Source organism: Thalia democratica, chromosome 4 (assembly GCF_965202585.1).
Source record: "Thalia democratica chromosome 4, ktThaDemo2.hap1.1, whole genome shotgun sequence".
Taxonomy (NCBI): Eukaryota; Metazoa; Chordata; class Thaliacea; order Salpida; family Salpidae; genus Thalia; species Thalia democratica.
In genome coordinates, this window is record NC_139168.1 from 38,728,929 (window position 1) to 38,750,341 (window position 21,413).

General features: G+C 24.8%; 1 protein-coding gene across 2 annotated transcripts; it reads right to left on the minus strand.

Annotated features, from left to right (window-relative positions):
• Positions 1–213: 213 nt before the first annotated feature.
• Positions 214–20,945, minus strand: LOC145833751 (solute carrier family 4 member 11-like). Of its 2 annotated transcripts, none has more exons than XM_082940921.1 (22): positions 20,845–20,945; positions 20,307–20,418; positions 19,537–19,643; positions 19,164–19,219; positions 18,932–19,031; positions 18,534–18,656; positions 17,955–18,045; positions 16,352–16,475; positions 14,419–14,613; positions 13,783–13,867; positions 12,432–12,554; positions 11,860–11,973; positions 6,687–6,819; positions 6,426–6,499; positions 6,159–6,333; positions 5,045–5,151; positions 4,490–4,661; positions 3,757–3,933; positions 1,989–2,100; positions 1,350–1,430; positions 857–1,026; positions 214–494 (listed from the first exon to the last, which is right to left on the minus strand). In XM_082940921.1, the coding sequence occupies exons 1-22, from the start codon at positions 20,876–20,878 to the stop codon at positions 437–439; spliced, it is 2,523 nt and encodes an 840-aa protein (XP_082797047.1). In that variant the 5' UTR covers positions 20,879–20,945; the 3' UTR covers positions 214–436. The 2 variants fall into 2 exon arrangements, with proteins under 2 accessions (XP_082797047.1, XP_082797046.1); XM_082940920.1 differs by having other exon boundaries at positions 4,472–4,661.
• Between the last annotated feature and the right edge of the window lie 468 nt (positions 20,946–21,413).

Below are 21,413 nucleotides of genomic sequence, written 5' to 3' on the forward strand. Positions count from 1 at the left end.
TGTTAAACTAAGATTAGGAATAACTAAATAATCTTTGTTAAGCTGCATCTTATAAAAATTCACAAAAATTAGGTGGAGAAAACAGCTAATTAAATAAAAAATGCTCTTCAATGGTTACCTGTATTTTTATTTATTTATTTCGATTTAGAGTACAGAAATAAATTTTTAAGTTGAGTAATTAAAACTATTGTAGTGTATTTATGATTAATAATTTTTCCCAAAAATATTAGACATCTATGTTCTTTAAAATATCCTAGAATACAAAAACAATTAGATTTGTATATTGTTTTAAGACTACAAATGATAATTAAAAAAGAGTTTAAAGTCGATATAGAGATACAGTCGATATGTAAAATAAAAGAATGTAAGTGAAATGCTGTATACTAAAAGGACTAAAATATAATGAAGACATTATTGAAAATAGTTTGAAAAGTTTTCATCTGTCCAAAATGTTTAAGTATTTTTTTTCCACAAACATTGGTAGAACTATGTGCCTGAATTTTATTTAAACTGTTAGCAATTATTTAATATTTTTTTTCTGCTGTAAGTGTCTAAAATAGCTAATACTTGAAAACTTAGCAAATTTATTTGGTATTTATCAAAAGGATTAACTCAATTTCAATTTTTAATTAAAAAATTAGTTATTTTGAGTAGTTAGAGAAAGATAAACATAATATATATATAAAATTATAGATAAGTGTTAAGAGGTTTAAACAAACAGTTATAAACTTGAATAGTTTAGCAGCTACTGTAAAAATATTTATTATTTGTAATCTAAATTAAACAAAATTAAACAGCTAAAAACTTAAGTGTAACTTAATATCAAAAACTACACAAGTAAATAAAAATGTTAAACCTGATTGGTAAAAGCAGCATTATTATAACAGGAAATATCATCTTGAGGTAAAAAACATCAACAAAACCGAACAAGGACACCACTACTAGTTGAAAGAACTGCATCAGTGTGAACATGTGAACTTTTCTTTGAGGAACTTTTCTGATGTAATGCGATGGCGGGTATGAACTCTGTTGATTTTTATTTTTTAAAGTTTAGTAGACACAGTATAAATATTTCAAAACTGATGTCGGATTATTTACAAAAAAAAAAAATCTATTTTGGATTTTAAAGTTTTATGATTAGCGCATAATATTGATAAAAAAACATTTATAAAAGTTAGTAATTTCATAATATTGAAAAAGATAAAGAATTATTTCTACTGTTTAAAAAGTAAAGTCTTCTCAGTGAGAGTCAATTCTAAAACAAAAAACTATAATTTTTAGCTTGCTTGTAATAATTCAGTTTGAATTATTAATGATGAACAGTAGTACTCTTTAAAGATTTAACTTACTTCCTCAGTAACTAACAGAAGCAATCTTTCAAACATCTGGTTTCCAAAAAATGATGATATTCCGAGATACAAGAACAATCCCTAACAAAATAATATTAATAAAAATAACTTTTTTTATTTTTTTCAAAAACTTTTTCAGCATACTAAGTTTCGCTCAAAGAGCTCGTCAATGCATTATATAATTTTTATTCAAATAAAAATATATATATTTTGCATAATTGCGATTTATTTTGCTTAAAAAATATGGGTTTGAATACAGTATCTTAGGTTTTTAATTATAACAATTTTTTAGTAGTTGTTTTTAATTTAAAGAAATTTATCAAAACTTCAAGTTTAAAAATAGCTTGTTTCACTAACTAAAGATGCTGCTCTTAGAAGCAAAAAAAAAAAAAACAGTACTTAATTAATAAAATACTTTATAAAACTATTAATATTTTCATCTAAGTTTTAGAACATACTTTAAAGTTTAACAAAAACATTTTAAAGCTATATAAAATTGTATTAGTTGTAAAAAGTAAAAGCAATGTTAAAATCTATCTTATTATTTTTTTTTACCAAACCTATAATATTGTTAAAGCTTTAAAGGAGAATTTAAAACTTGGAAGTAAAAAAATAAAAGAAAATAAGCAATTGACTTACTTGTAATACTGATACTGGTATGTACTGTAGAAATCCAACAAACAACAGAGACAACCCAATAAGTCCATGCGATATGAGTGCAGACAATCTTGTTTCTCTTACGCGCACTATCCTAATGAACATAGTTGATAGTTGCATTTAGGCATTATACTTTATTTAATATATTAAATTGATGATATATCTATCTATACAAAAGTATATTTTAAAGTAAAACAACTGTATTTAAAAGAATTAATTTGGTTAAATATATAAATAGTCATATAAATCAGAGGTCCGCAATCTTTTATAAAAAACAGGCTAAATTTCGTTGAAAAAATAGCTTTCAGACCGTAGTGTGTGGAAAAAAGTTTTCCGCGGGCCGCAGTTATTTGAAATATTGAAGTAATATTCACAAAAGTATTAATTTAGACTACTAATGTAATAAAAAAGAGTAATAATAAAATAGTAATAATTAATAATTATTAAATAAAGACCTTAACTGTAAGTTTTTACCACAAAACTTAACTTTGATTTTAAAAAAGCTTAATATAAACTTTTAATAACTCATATTTACTTTCTTCCGTTACGGTATAAGCTGACGTCAACAGATATATTTAGTATGACACAAATGTTGATAGATGTATAAGTTGTACATTTATACAACTCATTTTGATATTATGCTGTTATTAGGCTGCTCACTGCTATTAAATTAAACTAAGCGTAAAAAAAAACAAAAAAAAATCTTAAAAAATATTTAACTCTATACTTTCTCGAAGTCGATTATATCTTATTACCTTTTTTTTTCTAACTTTATCATTTCAAACTTTTTTTCTAAACTTGATCATTTCACATTTTTTCTCTATTCCATTTAACTTAATCTTTTCCAACTTATTTGGATAACAATTTAATTTATTTCTAACATGTTTAATTATGTTTTAATTAGACATATATTAAATTAGCAACGACTTAAGTTAAAAGGACTAACGTAATCCTTAAAAGGTTGGAAACGTAGCGGGTTAAAAACGTAAAAGATAGTATACCAAGTTTGCTATAATTTGAAACAAATTTATTTAGCAAACCTCTATGATAAACTTCGTAAGTAAAATTTAAATTATAAATTCTAAAATTTTTACATTATTATTGTAGTTGAAAATTTGCTCAGATTGCCATACTTGAGATTTTATACCAGTGTTTCCTAAAGGGGTAACTTGAGAATTGTGCAAATCATTAGCATAATCTAGCAAATCATTTGCATATTTGATGAATCAGCATTTTAAAAAACCCATTTTCCTAACCCACCTTACCCAAACATATTGAAAATATACCAAAAAATAAAGTCTTATTGATTAAAATTAAAATAACATGATAAAAAGCTTTTTTTGGTGTGATCAGTAATAAACTGAAAATTAATTTAGTCACATTAATTTGAAGTTTTGAAGTGATAAGTTATGTAACTACTTTTTAAGTTTAAATAAAATGTTTTTCAAATTAATCGTAGTTAAGGTTTTTTTTTGCTGACTCGGCGAATATGATTTGCACAATTCTCAAGCTATCCTCCTAAAGTTCCTTGGGGGCAATTTTTGATATCAGGGGGAAATAACTAGAAAGGGAACAAAAAAGTAAATGGGTAATTAAGTAGTAAGGGGGCAATTAATTTGAAAATATTTATCGATTAGGTAATTACGAAAATAATCTTGTGAGTCCCTGATCTATACCAAAAGACAACAATATGAAAAATTTGACGCAAGACCACAGCTGAAATGTAAAAAAGTTCACTAGTCAAACTCACTCGTCATGAACGGTGCCGACGCGAGTGACGTGTTGCTCGACGTCGGCAAGCGCGCGAACGTGCAGCGGTGAGTGGGGGAGTGCGGCGTGCAGCCACGGCAGGTTGAATATGGAGAAGAAGGCGTTGATGAGCGCCACCACCACCAAGTCCCAGTGGTACGCGGGTCCTTTCTTCAGCCTGAAAGTTTGTAAGTGTTTGGTTGAGTAAGTTTTATTTTTTGGTTTCTAATTCACTTAAGAGTAAGATGTATGGTATTGATAGTTTTTCACAAAAACTAGTTAGTATAGTCGTAAAAAAATTGAAGTATAATAGTCTATTATAAAATAAATAAAAAGTTTTTGGACTGGTAGTTAAAAAATGTTGTGATATTAGATGTTGCTTATCTTAATAAACAAAGGTTTTAAAACAAAAACCAATTTAAAAGTAAAAAATTTGTTAAAAATTAGAAAAAATAATTTTTTACTTGAAAAAATAGTATTTATTTCAAGTGATAGACGTAACAAATTCTTATTAAAATTTTATTGAATGAAAATCCGCATATAATTGTATGAATTAAGTATACTAAAACAATCGTAAATGAATTATAAAATCAGCTTAACTCCAAAAGAATTAGATTTTATTGATAAACAAGCTAATTGCTTAAAGTTTACTCAACGATTAAAAACGACTTTACTTTTTTTTATAAAAGGTAAAAACTTAACGGAAAATTACCAACAGTAACACAAAAAATAACTTGTTCTGCGGAGCATTAACAAACGCCGCTGAAACGTTCTGATCAACAAAAAACAGGCAGCTGAGACACAACCCCAACCCCATCGCTCCCATATGCGCTCCGAAGGACAGTGATGAAAGATCTGGTACTTTCCACGCGAAGCCTTGATTCGGATTGTACGCGAATGGCTCGCCTGTTGAATTTATTCAATTTATTTTGAATGTCTGCAACATTAATCTATAAACTATAAAACTCCTGAAAATTTTAAAATAATAATTTAAAAAAACTATATTTAAGTAAAACTAAAAATAAAACTTAAGAAGTTTCTTTTATAAGTTCAATAATTTAAAAACTAAAACAATTCTTTAGTAATTAAACTTGACAAAACATAAGTTTATCTAAAACAAGGTTTAGTATTTATTTTACAACTTGTAGTAGAGAGATAATTAAAAACGATGTTAAAAATAAAAATCAAGCTTCAGTTTAAAAAGTTTTTTTAAGTAAACTAAACTGTTATTTTGTTGTAACTATCCGTGAGTGTTTTTAATATTTTATGTAAGTATGTTAAAAACTAACTTTTAACTTCTCTGAAGGCATATGATCCTATAAAAGAAAAAAATATAACAGATATAGGTAAGGCGTAGTCAGCTAAAATTTCCCTTTTTCTAGCTGATAGGTAAGGCCTGTTTATATAATTTGAAGAAAAATATCAAAAAAACCTTATTTTTTATTTCAAAAACTTATTTTCAAACAAATGTACTAGCACTTATACATATTTTAAAACAATAACTAAAATATTTTTTTTTCAAAAAGACCTTCTTTAAAATAACGTAATCAAAAATATAAAAACAATTTATAATAACAATTGGATTACATCAACAAAGCTTCTTATTGTTTTAATACGTTTAAAATAGCTGAATTTCTTTCTCAAGTATATTCTAACTTGCTACTTTGTTATTTTTTGAAACTGTTTTATAAAAACTGAATAACTAATTTAATTCAGCAGTTATTCACAATTTCTTAAATTTCATAAAAATACTACAAAAAAAAAATTAAATCAACTATAATTATTTTTTCAAAACTTATATTTCTAAAGCAAACAAATGTTTTGATTTTATAAATATATATAAAGAAAAAAATGAACACATACCACGTGTAGTATTATCAACTTCACAGTAATTTATAACCTCGTGAAAATCCAGGTGTTTTATGTTTGTAAGTTTGGTAGTTTAAGACAAACTAAGAATTTAGATTTAAATAAACAATTGTTTTGAAAAGAAAGAGTAAATAAGAAGATACTAGTTGTCCATTCTCATCATATAAAATAACTGAGAGATGAAAACAAAACAACTTACTACTTAACTGATAACCAAACTTTTAAAAATTGTTAAAACAAATCAAAATAATTATGAAGTGTATTAATTTGTTGTACTGGCAATAAAACAAAGTAAATGTTTATATTAAGTAAAAAACAGGTTGTTTTGTTGTAAAAACTAGTTGCAATTTTAATTATTTAACTATTTGTAACTAAATTTAGAATAAACACGGTGTATATTCATTAACCATAATTATATATATTATGAAAAAGTCTTGGTGCACAAAGCACCAAGTCAAAACACGTTTTAAGTAGTGTCTTTTTTATATTATGTATATATTTATACACTCCAATTTTAAATACTTTAAAACTAACGATTTTTCAAAGTGGTACAAAGTGATGCCAAGCCATAAAGTTCCAAGCATTAGTACAAGATACAGTAGAGAGTTTTCAGGTCTGTAGCAAGCACCAACATCAGTGCATGACATGTTACTTACGTTACTTGCTGTTTCATTTGCCATACTACTAAAATGGTAGTTTAGCGTGAAATCTGTTGAATAAAGTAACATTAAGAAAAGCATTTATATTACTTAATGAAACTCTTAAAAACAGCTATTGAAATACTTTAACAAAATAATTTACCAGCTTGAGCAGCTCGAATGGCATCTGCTGTGAAGGCAAGAGCTATGAAAAAGCCAAAAATTTCTTCCGTTGATCTAACAAAATAAAAATAATGTAAGTGTGCTTACATTTAGTAGTAACTAGCTTTGCACCTTAAATATATAAAAATCACAAAAACAGTTTTTTGTTTAAATTAACTATATTTAAAAGTCGTTTCACGGAATGACATCTTTTTAGTGACTATAACTTTATGCATTGTTATTTTAATTGAACTGAAAATACCTTGTAGAATATTTCATTAGAACGCTTAGATTGAATAACGCTTGAAGTATGAGGAACATGGCATTGTAAATACCGACCATAGTGTACATTGCTTTAAAATCCAGTTTGAATGTTATACTAACCATCTTAACAACTGTAAATTTTTTTTTATTATCTTGTCATGAAGGTCTATTTAAAAAATATTCTAAAACTATAGTAACAGAAAAATTAATCATTGAATAAAATCTTACAGAAAATGGAATATAAATATGGTTATTTAAAATATATAAACTTTGTATTTGTTTTTTTAAGAGTTTTTTTTTAGGTTTTGATGTCAGAATTACAACAATAAAAAAGAATAGATATACTTAATAAGTAGTTGTTTAATTTTAATACTTGTAAACTCATATTAAAAAAAAAAAATAGTGTTGAACATGAGCTATTAAATGGTTTTTTATATATCTCTTATACCTTTTTACTAGCTAAAACAACTTTACATCCAGTCAAAGGTTTTTTAACATAAATTAATACTATTTAATAACTATAAATAATAAAATGTTATAGCATGACTGCTTGTTAAACAAACGCTTGTTGTAAAAAACCGAAGTTTTATATGTTTTAAGCTTTAAAGTTTCTAGATGTTAAGTTGTAACAAAATGAATACTTAATATCGTTGCGATTAAAAAAGTTGAAACAATTTTTTACAGTTTACAACAGACATAAATAAGCATGTAAATAACTATCTTCTCTGATTCTGAGTCTTGGATCCAAAAAAGTGTACACCAGAATGTCTTGAAATCTTTTGGGAAGAACAAACATACCAACAAAGACTGGTTTGAAGAAAACATCAATGTGTTATTTTTTTTATGAAAGATAAAGCGACAGGCTATTGTTAATTATCAACACGACACAAGTTCCACGAGGCAAAAGAGACTTCAGCAAGCCAGAAAAAACTTTCGAAGAACAGCTGAAAATTCTTTACTGAGTTTTGGTTAAAAGCTAGTACTCGTTATATTGATGCTGCTGACAGATGAGATACCCAACCAGTCTATGAAGTAATAAGAAAAGCAGGATGCAAGCGCGATCTAAAAATCTTGAACAGAAGAACTGATGAGTTAGAGTTGCTTGCAAATGAACGCATCAAAAGAAGATCTACTGTATACAAAAGACTGAAAGAAAGGGAAAACAAGAAATGAGAAGCAGAATGAACTTTATTTATTTGTATTTTATTTATTGTCTGTTTGCTTTATTTATTGCATCACTGTGCTTTTTAATTTATTGTTATCATTTATTTTTTTCTCTATGCACAATTACGCATAGCCAATCCAGGCTGATAGCGGGCCTTATAATTTTATTTAACTAGCAATTTACTTTTGGAATGGATTTAAATAGTTTTAAATCTAAAACCAAATTTGTTTTTATTTAGATAAAATTAGTTTCTCTAAACTTAATTTGCTAATAAATAAGTTATAAAGCTTCGGACTAATCTTGCTATGTCCAGGCAAACCGAAAAGTATGTAATCAGGGGAGAATACTTACTTACAAAATATAATACTTAACAAGTTTTTGTACTAAGACTCTTCAAATAAATTAAAATTATAACACTTATAAAAAAAAAACTTTTTCGACAACAATCATGTTTATGACAAATCTCTAACAATAACAACGTCAAGATATCATACTGTTGTAAACAAATTTTTAAGACAATAAATGAAAACAATAAACAAATTGGAAAGTGTCAAGCAAATGCAAAAAAAATCCAATTGCATAATGCCGAAGCTACGTTGGCTATACTAGCAGAAGTTTAAAAAGAGATTCTACTAATACAAAGTTTAATTCCCTAGTGTCAAAAGAATATTTAAGCCAGAAAACTGTACAGAACTTGTAAATTATATTTGGAAAGTGCAAAACAAAATCAAAAAAAAAAGTTAGTTGGAAAATTTTACACCCAACAAAGTCCTCTAAATTTTTGATCATTTTGTAACCTGGAAAGACTTAAAGAAAATAACTGAAAAGAAGAAGTGAACTGGTAACTGAAATTACAGATTGTCCTTTTAATTACAAACTTGTAAACATTAATTGTGCCTTTTGTTTTTAACTGTGACCTTTCTAATTTGTTTTACACGAGGGAAACCTCATAAAATCCATTTAATTTACCTAACATCTGTAAATTTGTTGCGCAACTTGTAATTAACAAATATACACATTTTTACCTATTCTTTATTTTCAATACTTCAGTAAATTTGACATTATTTGAGTGTGTGTACCTATATAAATTTTAGAACATAATTCTTTAAAATAAGTTTATTAGTTTTATTAACCATAATCCTTATTCTTAGTATAAAACTAAACAACTCACTTTTAATTAATTAATTCTAACTTACCACTTAGTTTATTTGTGTAAACTTTTTAGAGGCAAATTTATATAAAAAAAACTTAATGCAAATATGTTTAAATAATGTTGATACTTTTAAGTTTTTAACTAAAGCAAGTATTCTGAGCGCATATACACTTACGGGAACGGGTCTAAATTGCACGAAGACAAAAATGCACAAGGTTACTAAATTGCACGAGAACAGAATTGCACGAGTGTACAAAATTGCACGAAGCCAAAATTGCACGAGGGCACAAAACTACACGAGTGAACAAAACTGCACGTAGACGATTTTGCACCAAGGGTCAATTTTGCACGAGTTACATTTTTGCACGTGAGTAAAAATTAAACCGAAAAAATAAAACTTAAACCGAAAAAAAAAATACTGACCAAGGGTTAGGGAAAATAGTGATAAAAAAAACAAAAAAATAGGTAATTAAAAATTATAATAATTAAAAAATTAATTAAAAAAATAAAGCTACCGACCGAGGGTAAGGGGTAACAGTGATAGTAAAAAAAAATAAAATAATAATTAAAAAAAAAAAAACTTTCCGACCGAAGGTAAGGCTTAACAGTGATAGTAATAAAAAAGGTTAAAAAAAAAAAATTAACCCGTGCAAAAGTGACCCTTCGTAAAAAGTATCTCCGTGCAATTTTATCTCCTCGTGCAAAAGTGTCTTCGTGCAAAAGTATCTTCGTGCGATTTTGTGAACTCGTGCAATTTTTTCCCCTCGTGCAATTTTGTACGCTCGCGCAATTTAGACAGCTACCCACACTTACAGTTAAAAAAAATAATTCAAAGTAATTATAAAAGTCTTAACGAAATTAATTCAGTTATTCTTTTTTTTCGGAAGATGTTAAGAATTGGAATCAGTATACTATTGAAAAATAAACATAGTTTAAATGTGTCAACTGTGTTATTTTTTAATATGTATTAAACTGAAGCCAAAAATTAAAAATGTTCGAAATAGGTCAATCTATAAAGATCTTTATAAAATATAATACAAACAAAATCTAATCATAAAAAGACAAACTGGTTAGTACTTGAATAATTAAATAAGGACCAAACCTTAATACAGAAAAAGAAGAGAGTAACTTTAAATGTCTCTGCATGATTTTATTATCAAAAAATTCATTACTTTTTTTTTTCATTAATTTATGTTTGAATAAAATAATGGAGTTTTGTCTAAGAAAAACTATAAAAATTTACACAACGTGACTAAAACTTATTTTTTAGTTTATAGTTGTGATTTGTAAACAAAGAAGTATTTTTCAAACATAGTAACTTGAATAACTTAAGTTATCAAAACCTTTTGGTATTTTATATCTCAGCTGCTCGTGTGGAGATTTATAAACTTATTATCATGGACGTCTCCTAACTTTTGCATAGTTTAAACTAAAATCCAATAAGATGTTATTTGAAGACTGAAAAATTCATTTTACCATGTGGTATGTTTTGATTGATCATATACGCAATAACTTGTTGTTTTAAAAAGTAAATCAATCTATAAACCAGTAAATTTTTTACAAAACCGCGTTCAAGACCTAGTTAAATAGATTAGTTGTTAGCCTTAGGCTCTTATGAGTTATCTAAAACAAACAGGTTTCGAAAACAAACTAACTAGTAATAATGATATAACTTTCAAAAAGTATTAACCTAAATAACTAGTAATAGTGTACATATACATATAAATCGGATAAAGTTAAAAAAAACTACTGATTAAAAGTAACTAAACTTATTGTAAAAACAAGTTATCTAATCACAACATAACAAAAATACTTAAATAAAAAACTAGAACAAAGGAAACACAGTTTATAAATAAATACAGATGCAAATTCGAATCGGAAATACTAATAAATAATTTAATCATTAAATTGCCAGTTTCGTGTTTTAGGAACAGTTTTTATTAATCAAATTTTATTGTATATAGACACCAAGCGAGTATTTTTACAATGCCTTAAATTTGGATTTTTTCATGATTTGAATATACTGCAAAAGATTGGATAAAATAATCACATTTCTGGGTACTATGCGATTGTATCATAGTTGTTATATGCTTTGTAATTTTTTTTTTATTTCATAGGTTTCGCATATCTTATTTCTTATAAGTAAGTAATATTATAAACTGTTTTTGTTTTATTTACGAAGAAACAGTTTTATTATTAAATGTATAACAAAGATTAAAAAAAAAAAGTTTTATACTGTACTTTTAAATATGAAATAGGCTAATATACTAACTGTCTAATCTAAAAATTTTTGCTGTGCTTAAACTTTAATTATAAGTTTAAATTAACAATATTACATACAAATAATCAGATTAAAGTTTACAAAAAAGACTCTTGTGTATCTATTTTATATATGCTATATTTTGTTTACAACTCATTTTGTTTTTAAAGTTTACTTTTGACATGAAATATTTTATTTTAGTAGATTTTTCATACATTTTTCGTTTTATTTTTGTTAGTATTGTTTTTTTTTAGTTTTCAAAACTTGTTTATGCTATGTTGTGGTATCATTGAATCCGTTGGTTTTTAAAGTATGTTACTAAGTATAAATCCCAAAATTGCAACACATCTCATATAAATGGAACTGATCAAAAAACCAGGTACTTAGTTCGTTGCTGATGAAAAAATAAGTTTTTGAACGCTTTGTTTAATAGTTGACATTTAAATCGAAAATTATCAAGTTTGGTAGCTAAAAGCATTTTGTTAGCAAAATATCCGCGTAAAATTAAATAGGAAGTACCTAGCCAAACAAATAAAACTATAAGTTATACACAATTTTACTTTGTATCAATCATGATGCTTAATAAATCAAACCTTTCACGTATAAAGCCAAAGGTGCAGTGGTCAGCATGATTAATAATGGTTGTCCTCCAAACAATGCGAACGCGATACCACCGATTGTTTGCGACAATATGCAAGTGTACACATCTGTTCAAATTAATTGTTCAGTAATTAAAAGTTTAAAAATTGTTGTATCTTTTATTTTAAACTGTTTTAAAACTTCACTTTTTAGAAGACGCAACTTTATACAACAAAAGCTTATTATTCGATTGAGATATACAATAAAAAAATTAATAATCGAATATAGTTTTAATGTTTAAAAGGAACTTTAGTATTAGGTTATGTTGATTGATCAAAAGTTGAAGGCTAACAGATTACTAATTGATACTAACTTCAACAGAAAAAGACTTTATTGTTAATTATTACACGATTAAAAAAAACACTTCAAATATTTTTGATATATATAGACTAAAAATTATAGGAAGTTAAATTTAGAAATAAAAACTAAATGGAATAAAATAATTATAGTGAACTTTCCCAACATATTACTGTTATGCAGTTGCAGTTTTGCTTTACTAATTAGAACACAAAGCATCAGAACAAACTTAGTTTTCCTTCAGTGCTTTTCTCATACAACGAGCCGAACGCAATATCTGGCAGCAAGCAGGCAAAGTAGAGAAAGAACACCGTCGCCGTTAACTTTGATAGCGTGTTTTTTCCGCGAACTCCTGTTGCGGTATACGACTTTGTTGTGAAATTACTTGAAAAATTTTGAGTTGTAATTTAAAAGGAGCTGTGAATCTTTGCAATGATTAAAAATTCATAGTTTTTATACTAGTGTATAACAAAAAATTCCGGCTAAAATTTTAACGAGGATAGACATAAAATTTATAAATAATAAATAAAACAGCAAATACCTTTATATACTACTACAACAGTTACTAAATTTAACATAACTTAATTAAGGTTTTGTTCAGTAATTACGTGTGTTTAAAATTTTCCATAGTTTCAAAAATGTATAAGCTCGACAATTCGTAAAGTAATGACTAAATGATAATTAAAGCGATCAAATTTTCAAAACTAAGACATTTACTAGTTCGTAAGAATTGATTAAAATAAAACTGAGACTAAGAAAAATAAAAATTTAAAGTTCGTTTTATCATTCGCATTTTAGATAAACATTTTTTGTACTGGGAGAAACAATAAGCTTTATAAAAAATTATAAGAAACTGAAAAAAACATTTTTACAAAGTATCAAATAATAACAATTTATTAAATATAAGTTTTTAAAGCAATAAAGCATATTTATAATGCTTCAACTTATTTAGACATTCCGTTAAACAATATTGTTTCAAAACACAAATGACATGCGCATTTATCTGACAATTATGTTAAAGAAAGTTTAAATATGAATGAGCGAAATAAAAGATTAAGTGGTAAATAAATTTTAAATTTATCAGTAAAGTAAAAAACGTAACAGCACTGTGAGTTTTATAAAAACTATACAACTTTTAAGACGATTAATTAAAAAAAAGCAAATAGTTTGACTTAAAAAACGTCAAAACTAGTAAAGTCAAACAAAAGTTGAACAAGCTTTTAGTCTATAGGCATATATTATTTTACTAAATTATCTATTACATATAAAGTTATGCTAAGCAAAAAAATCAAAACAAAATAACACTTTTAAATCTATAAACCATACAAAGCTAGTTTTATCATATTTTTAATTTTCATGTTAAACTAAATTATCAAAACCACACCTTTATAGCATGTGGTTTAAAAAGATTTCATATATTTAACTAAATCAAATAGTATAATTAAGTTCAGCAGAGACTGATCTACAGACCATAAAAGAGTCAAAATTAAAACTTATTAGCTCTATTAGCTTACATTATGCAAAGTAAACATAAAATACTATAAGTACAATGTTTATAAACACAATCACAAAATTTTTACCGTCAACAAAGTCGGAAACATAATGTTTTTTTCTTCTTTTTAAATCATCAAATACTCCCTTTCCTACTTGTTTCCATGAATAACTCTGTAGTAAATTTGATTTTATAAATTGACCATAACTTTTAAATAAAAATACTATAAATTTTACACATACTACAAGTTTGAGTGCTATATAACTTATTTTAAGCATTAACAAATTATGATGTATTCAAAAACAAATTAAAACATTGTTTATATTCGGCATAGTAAAAATGACGATGTTTATGTAAATGATTAAAAAAGTACTTTTAGTGTAGTATAAACCGATAATTAGAAAAAAAACCAATGATTTCTTCAATATATTGTATGCGAAAAATAAACCAAGAGCTTTAAAGTCTACAAAAAGCCTAAACTTTAAATATTGAAAAGTAACATGTTAAAATATCTAGACAAAATCAATAAACTAAAAGTTTTTCACTACAGTCCTTTTATATGAACTAGAAGTATGTCATTTATATAAACCCTTTATATGGTACCTCAAACTTTTTTTTTAACTATAAAATAAAAAGGTAAAAACATTTACATCAAAAGAAGCTTAGTCAAAATTAAGTTAGTCTTTAAACAGTATTACTAATTGTTAGATAAAATATGAACTACTTTAAATGTATTTTCTTCAAGTTCGGTAACTGCTGCATTATTATTTGACTCTAAATCGTGACTTTCCAGGTATTCAACGAACACTTGTTTGAATTCATTAACGTCACCCGCGATTTGCAGCTTGCTTCTAAAATTAAAATCACTCAGAAGAGACGAAAATGTTCTTCCGATTTCCACAGCGTTTTTAGTAAGTTTCTGAATTAGAATATTTAAAGTAAAATAAAAAAATAAGTAAATTTGATAACACCTAAATTAATATTAAGTATTGAAATAGAATAAATTTTGAACGAATTTGCAGTAATATTTAAATAATCTTTTTTTAATAATTATCTACGGTAAACAGATAAATTACAAATTAAGAAACTCTTGCTTTAAAAATATCGAAAACTAGCTTTTTTTTTTAATGCACCAGTCATTTTTGCTAAAATTTTCGTTTATTTTAAGACTTTTTATTTTAGCAGAAATAAAACTAATTTAGATGTTTTTTAATCAGACTTGTTATAATTATACAATAAAATAGTAATTTTCGCTAGTTTATGTTGAACTACTAATAACTATTGACGTTAAGCATTTTACAATACAATTCTTTTAGATCACTGGGCGAGAACTGACTGACAACAAAACAAATACTTTGATTTCGAGTAAAACTCTAAATATTTTATAGGAAAACAAAAAATGTATAAGATATATAAATCGGTCAATTTTTTAGACCAATTCAACCACGAACATTAAAGCTTGTTTTATTTTATCCAAATAAGGACCTTGAAAGTATAAAAATGACAAATTTATTTTTACTTATTTTTGTTGGATTGGTCTAACCATGAAATATCGTAGCCTCTACAGTAAACTTTAAGGAATGTGACAAAAGTTGTATCGATTACTCTGCGTTTGTAAGATAAACTATTACAGATTTTCAATCAAAAAGGCGACAAAATTTATATATTTAAAAAAACTTTAGTACGAAATTGATCATGTTTTTTTGTTTAGAAAAGTCATAGTAAAATTAAGTTTTAGATTGAATGTTTTATTTTAAACAGTAAACAAATAAAGTTTGATTTTAAGTAGAATTTATTTTAAGATGGAACTGCGTTGTTTATTTATGGATGTAAAAACCACAACGACTATGTGTTTTAAAAATATTTGTGTAAGTGATTCGTAAATGTCATACTTATGGATTTGTTTTTGTAGAACGAACTAAAACTGTAAAATTAAGTTTTCTCCAAGCAAACTCGGATTTTGATCAATAGTTTAAGAATGCTGTAAAAATAAACTTTTTATAATAAATTTGAAACTAAACTTATTTCAACACCATTTAATAGTCGAACAGTTTGTCGTACTCAATAACTTTACTTAAACAACAAAAATATTTGAACACTATAACAAATTATGCCTTAATACTAATATATCATAAACGGAAAAATAAAAACTACTGAACTTTTTTGTATTTAACACCATCTTTATTTAAATTAATAAAACTTGGGGCTTAAAAAAAATTATAATGAAATTTAAAATTATATGTATAAATCATATACTATACTAGTGAAAACATTAAAACCTTCATTTAGTTATTACTAAATAATGTAAGTCTTAATAAAAATTACCTCCCAAAAAAATCAGTTTATTTACTAAAAAAAATCAACGTAGTATAAATGTGTTACAATAATTTACAGCCAAACGAAATTGATGAACTTTAAATAATTTAAATCACTTTTTTTTCTAAAAAAATACTAAAATTAAGATACTACTGTATATCTAATATACTAAGTTTTTTGAATTATTTTTTTTGTATACATAAAAAAAATATGAACAAATGTTTAGCTAACAAATAATAAAATACTTATAAAAGCTACAGATTTAAGTAAAAAAATAGTTTTCATAGTTTAGGGAAATTAAAACCAAAATTAAATGAACATTTTTCACTAATTAAACAAACTTCTTTTTGTGGGGCAATTATAACAGTTATAAATTTGACTTCTTCACAATGTGTTCCGAAATTTACAGGCTCATTCAATCGCGCAATTGCTACATGGCTTTGTTTTAAACTTGGCAGTGAACACCTGTGAAATAAACCATTTTAATATTTAGTAAAGTAAAATTTAATGCATACAAAGTTATATAAGTTGCTATTTAGTAGTTTGAGATATTACTAAACAAAACTTTTTTTTTTGAATAAATGCTTTATCGGTTTAAATAGGCTTAAAAAATCTATCAGATATATTTTTTTATAAGAAAATAACAAATAAATAACATACTTTTTTTTCTTTTTGATTCAAATTTTTTTATTAATCAATTATGGTTAAAAAACCAAGTTGATTAAAAAAAGTAATTCTCAAAAACTCTTTATTTTTATATAAAGAAAAAAGTAGATTTTTTTAGTTTTAGGTTTTAATGAACAGAGATAAAACTTGTAAATTAATATCTGAAACTAGATTGTTATTAGGTTAACTTGTAATCGTTAGTTATAAATGTTTCATTAATGACATAATAAAATATTTGTCTAGCTTAATTCGCAACTACTTGCAAATATAACGCTTACTTAAATAAGATTATTAAGTAATACAAATTTCTTAACATTTTAAATAATATTATTAATAATACAATATAAAAAGTTGTGATCAATAAACTATTAAAAGTAAGCGGTAAAAGTAGTATTATATAACTATTTAAAAAAACTTTTTATGTTTCTTCTGCAACAAAATTAAATTTGTAAATACTTCTTAAATAAACCTAACTGTACATTAATAGATCCTATATGTACTTAACTTACATTTGAACTAGCTGAGCTACACTCACAGTCTTTATTGTACATTAATTATAAAAATAGGTTAAGTTCCAAGCTCAAAAATTTGAAAAAGTTTGTGTGACTTATAGATTAAAAACTGAATTCTAACATTTTTAATGCAATTATTATTGAATTTAAAAAAAAAAACTATAAACGATTTAAAAGTTTTTTGTTCAAAAATTTAAATAAAAAATTTTTCAACTTATTAAAAGCGATAAGTATTTGTAAAAGTGTATTAGCATATAAAAAAAAACAGTATAGTTTTATACTAACAATTAAACTTGGACTGAATTATGAAGACATCATACTAATATTTTTAAATAAACTAATTCAAATTTGTTATGCTATCATATTTGGTGTACAAAAAAATTTAAGCTAATTTCTTAGTAACAGATATTGAAGTAATTTAAATAAGTAAGTAGTGTAGATTCAACAAAAATAAAGTCTTCATTATAAAACTAAAACTACCAATTTTACTGCACTTTCTTTTTTTAACTATCAGTAGATATATCAATTAGAGTGTTTAAATAATTATCCGCACACTAGTTTGAAAGTTATTGTCAGTGCAATATTGTAGTTAAATAACAACTTAAGTAAGGATATACTTGAGTTTTACTTTATACTCTTAACAAATAGAAGATACACTTTTATTTCTGAAACAAAACTTTACTAGTCAACTTTTAAGCAAAGTTTTGTTTAACTGAACTATTTAAAATGAAACTTTGTATTTTATTAAAGTTACACAAAAACTAACACAGCTGTAATCCAACTTTGTTCAAATTCCGTTTCATTCAATTTATAATTTACACCTTGAATAGTTTCTCGAAGTTGATCGACTGAGATACCTTATAAATTTGATTTTATTGATAAAGATATTATAAAATACTTAGTTTACTCAAATTGATAAAACTTTACAATATGATTATTTTTATTGAAAATAAAAATTAATTGGTCTACTTTTATACCTGTTATTACTACAATTGAAATTTTTTTATTATATTTAAAATTAGACAAAAGAAATGTAAAAGCTAAAAAGATCAAATATTAAAATATAACACTATTGAATGCTTACAGATATCGTTTATTTTAAGCTCTAAAAACAAAAATACTTTAGAGTATAATTGTTGCAATACTTAATATAAGCTTAATACAATTTCAAGCTATTTATTTAAGTACAACGGTATACTGCTAAATTTATCTAAATAACTAAATATCAAAAGTAAAACAGCTTGTTAAAAATGTATTCGTGATTTATTTTCTATTGTTATGTTTCCAAATAAATCTAAAAATTAGCTTTATAAATATTAATACAAAACTCCAATAGTCAACAAACAAGATTTAAGGTTATCTTCTTGAAATGTGAAGAAAGTTTTCGTGGCTTGCGATGTAATTTTTTCATCAATGTCAAGATCAGTCTTTAACTTTTTTAATAACTCTTCTACAATTAAAAACAGTTCTGTAAAAAAATAAGAGCTTTAATTTTCAACTTATGATTCTTACAATTATATATTTTAAAAACATAAGTTTATTAACAAAAACAAAAATAAACTTGTAATACTATAAATGAGACTACACTAAATACAAAATTAAACTTAAATGAATTGTTTTTGAAATAACTCTCCTTTCGTTTTATTAATATATAATCATATTAGAGTAAATTTTACTAAATAGTCTATAGTGATAGACTAAACAAAAATTTTTTACAGTAGAAGTAAAACAATAGCTACTAACTTGTGTGATGGGAGTCAAGAATTACAACTGGATTCTTTAAAAATTTTTCTAAATCTCGCCTAGCTCTGACTTCGTTTGTAAGAACTTTTAATGGCATTGTCTGTTAAAAACTTTTGTTAAATACAACATTTATTAATTTATATTATTTTAAAATTGTTTTTGTAATGAACAGAGATAATTTTTAACCTTTTAAGAATTTTTAACATAATAAAATAGGTTGACTTTGGTTAACCTTTCTGACTTTATGTACTAGTTCACTATATTCTTTTGTTTGATTCACATTGTCACCTAACAAAAATAGGTAGTGTTTAAACATAATAAACGAAAAAATATTGTTATGATTTTTAAAAATCTGGAAATTTTTTTGACTAATATTTTTAAATAAAATTAGTTTGAAAACTATTAGGAACTCTAACTTATAATTTATTCATAAATGCTTATATAGAAACTTTAACTTGAATTTTTGAGACTATCAAGAGTAATCAAAAAGGTTATACATAACCAAAACTAATACCTACAGATAACAAGTCTAGATTGGTAAAAATTATACAAAAATATGTAACAATTATTGATACTCTCAAATGAAAATGAAGATAGAAAAATACTTGGTTCAACTATAGGATTAGAAACACCAGGTATGAAATTAACGATTCCTACAGTTTCTTCATAAGCAGGAGGGTTTGCATCTTTGTTATATGAGCCAGATGATGAGCTAAAATGTGTTTTTTTAAAATTAGTATCATTAAACTAAATTATGGTAAAAAGTATTTTATTTAAAAAATGTTTAAACTAAAATACATTGTTTAAAAACATGAAAACTTCAACGATCTTGTATTGAAGTTTTTTTTTAATTGGAAATTTAATACTTAACAAGAGAGCAAAATTTCTAATAATTATTGTTATGTATTTTGGTATCACATTCATTTTATATGTAAATAATAACATTTGGTATTATCTTCAGTATTAGAAAAAAGCAACACAACCAAACTAATTATTTTAGAAATTCTTTTTAGGATAAATAGTAAGCAAAAACTAATGAATTAAGTAAGTTTCTTATTTGAATTCAGTTGTGCATAAACAAACTTTAATTGTTAATAAAACTAATAAGTCAAAGACATATTAAAGTAGTAATAAATAAGTTAAAAACATATTTTATCTCTTAAGACTTTTTTTATAAGTAAATATATTATCAAAAATTAAATAGATGTAATTCTAATATCATATTAAATATTGTTGAAAAGAACTGGTATAATTTTTTTCATGAAAACAGTTAGTTAAAAGGGTTAAGTGTTATAACATATTACACTGTTAATAGTAAAAGGTTTAAAACAAAAAGCAGTGCAAGAGAATAATAATAAAATAATAACAAAAATACCTATCATTTCTTACTTCAGTCTTCAGTATAAATTTGGATTCACTTAAAGGACTCTTTGAAATATCAGAGCTATCATCATCACTTTTGAATGATGGATTACTTCGAGCATTCTCTAAAAAATAATTAATATATTACTAAACTCAATTAAGTAATAATAAATCTTAGCTTATGAATTATTACTGATCATAACAAAGTTATTAGTTAATCTAACCTTTCCAAGTGCTCTCAAACAAAAACATTTTTAAGCAACAATACAGCAAAAACTTGAAATAAATTAAGCCTTTTTTGTAGTAGATGTTTCAATAAGTTCCATGAAAAAAAAAATTAAACACTTATCTAAAATTATTTTTTGTCAAGAAAGTAAAAACTACCTAAGAGTTGGCTTTAGATTTAGAGAATAAAAACTAAACATAGGTATACATGCATATTTTATTTTACTTATAAAACTCTTAAAGCAATACAAAAACAGAGATTCTACTTAGTAAATAAAATATATAGTAAACTTCATCAAAAACTATTAACAAAACTAAAAACTTACTTATAACATCTAGTTTGTGTTCAGGAGACGACATATTCCGCAAAATTGTGCTCACAATAAGTTTTTGAGTATGTTTCTTATTTGATAAGATACTTATAATAAACAGCTACAAAAGTATTTAAAAGCTAACTTATTACTTGTAAATTTAATTCAATTAAAATATCACTGGTAAAAAATTAACTAACTGGCCAAGCAGTTAGTAATTCTTTTAATGATAAAAAACAGCACAGTTTGATTTAATCAATTATATATAAATATAATTAACTTTTTTTAATTGTAAATTTATTTAATTACCAATAGTCATTTTTATAACTGTTTAAGCAATTTTTTTAAATAAAATATTTACTTAATTTGTTTTAATTCAAATAGGTATTAAATTGCTTTTTTATTCAGTTATTTAACAAAGTATTAATTATATAACTACTTATTACATAATTGCATGAAAGCATTGGTCTTCTTGTAAGTTGTAATTAACTTGGCAACACTAACCAGCTACATATAAAATATTTCTTTTTTGTCTAGAATATAAATAAATTACATAAATATACAACATATGTGTCATATTACTA

Excerpts from the sequence above, each read along its gene's own strand:
- LOC145833751 (XM_082940920.1), bottom strand. The coding sequence starts at position 20,878 with ATGTCGTCTCCTGAACACAAACTAGATGTTATAA. Across the intron at positions 14,614-16,351 it reads TAATTGCCCCACAAAAAGAA|AAACTTACTAAAAACGCTGT; the intron begins GTTTGTTTAATT and ends ATTCTAATTCAG. Across the intron at positions 1,431-1,988 it reads TACCAGTATCAGTATTACAA|GGATTGTTCTTGTATCTCGG; the intron begins GTAAGTCAATTG and ends TTATTTTGTTAG.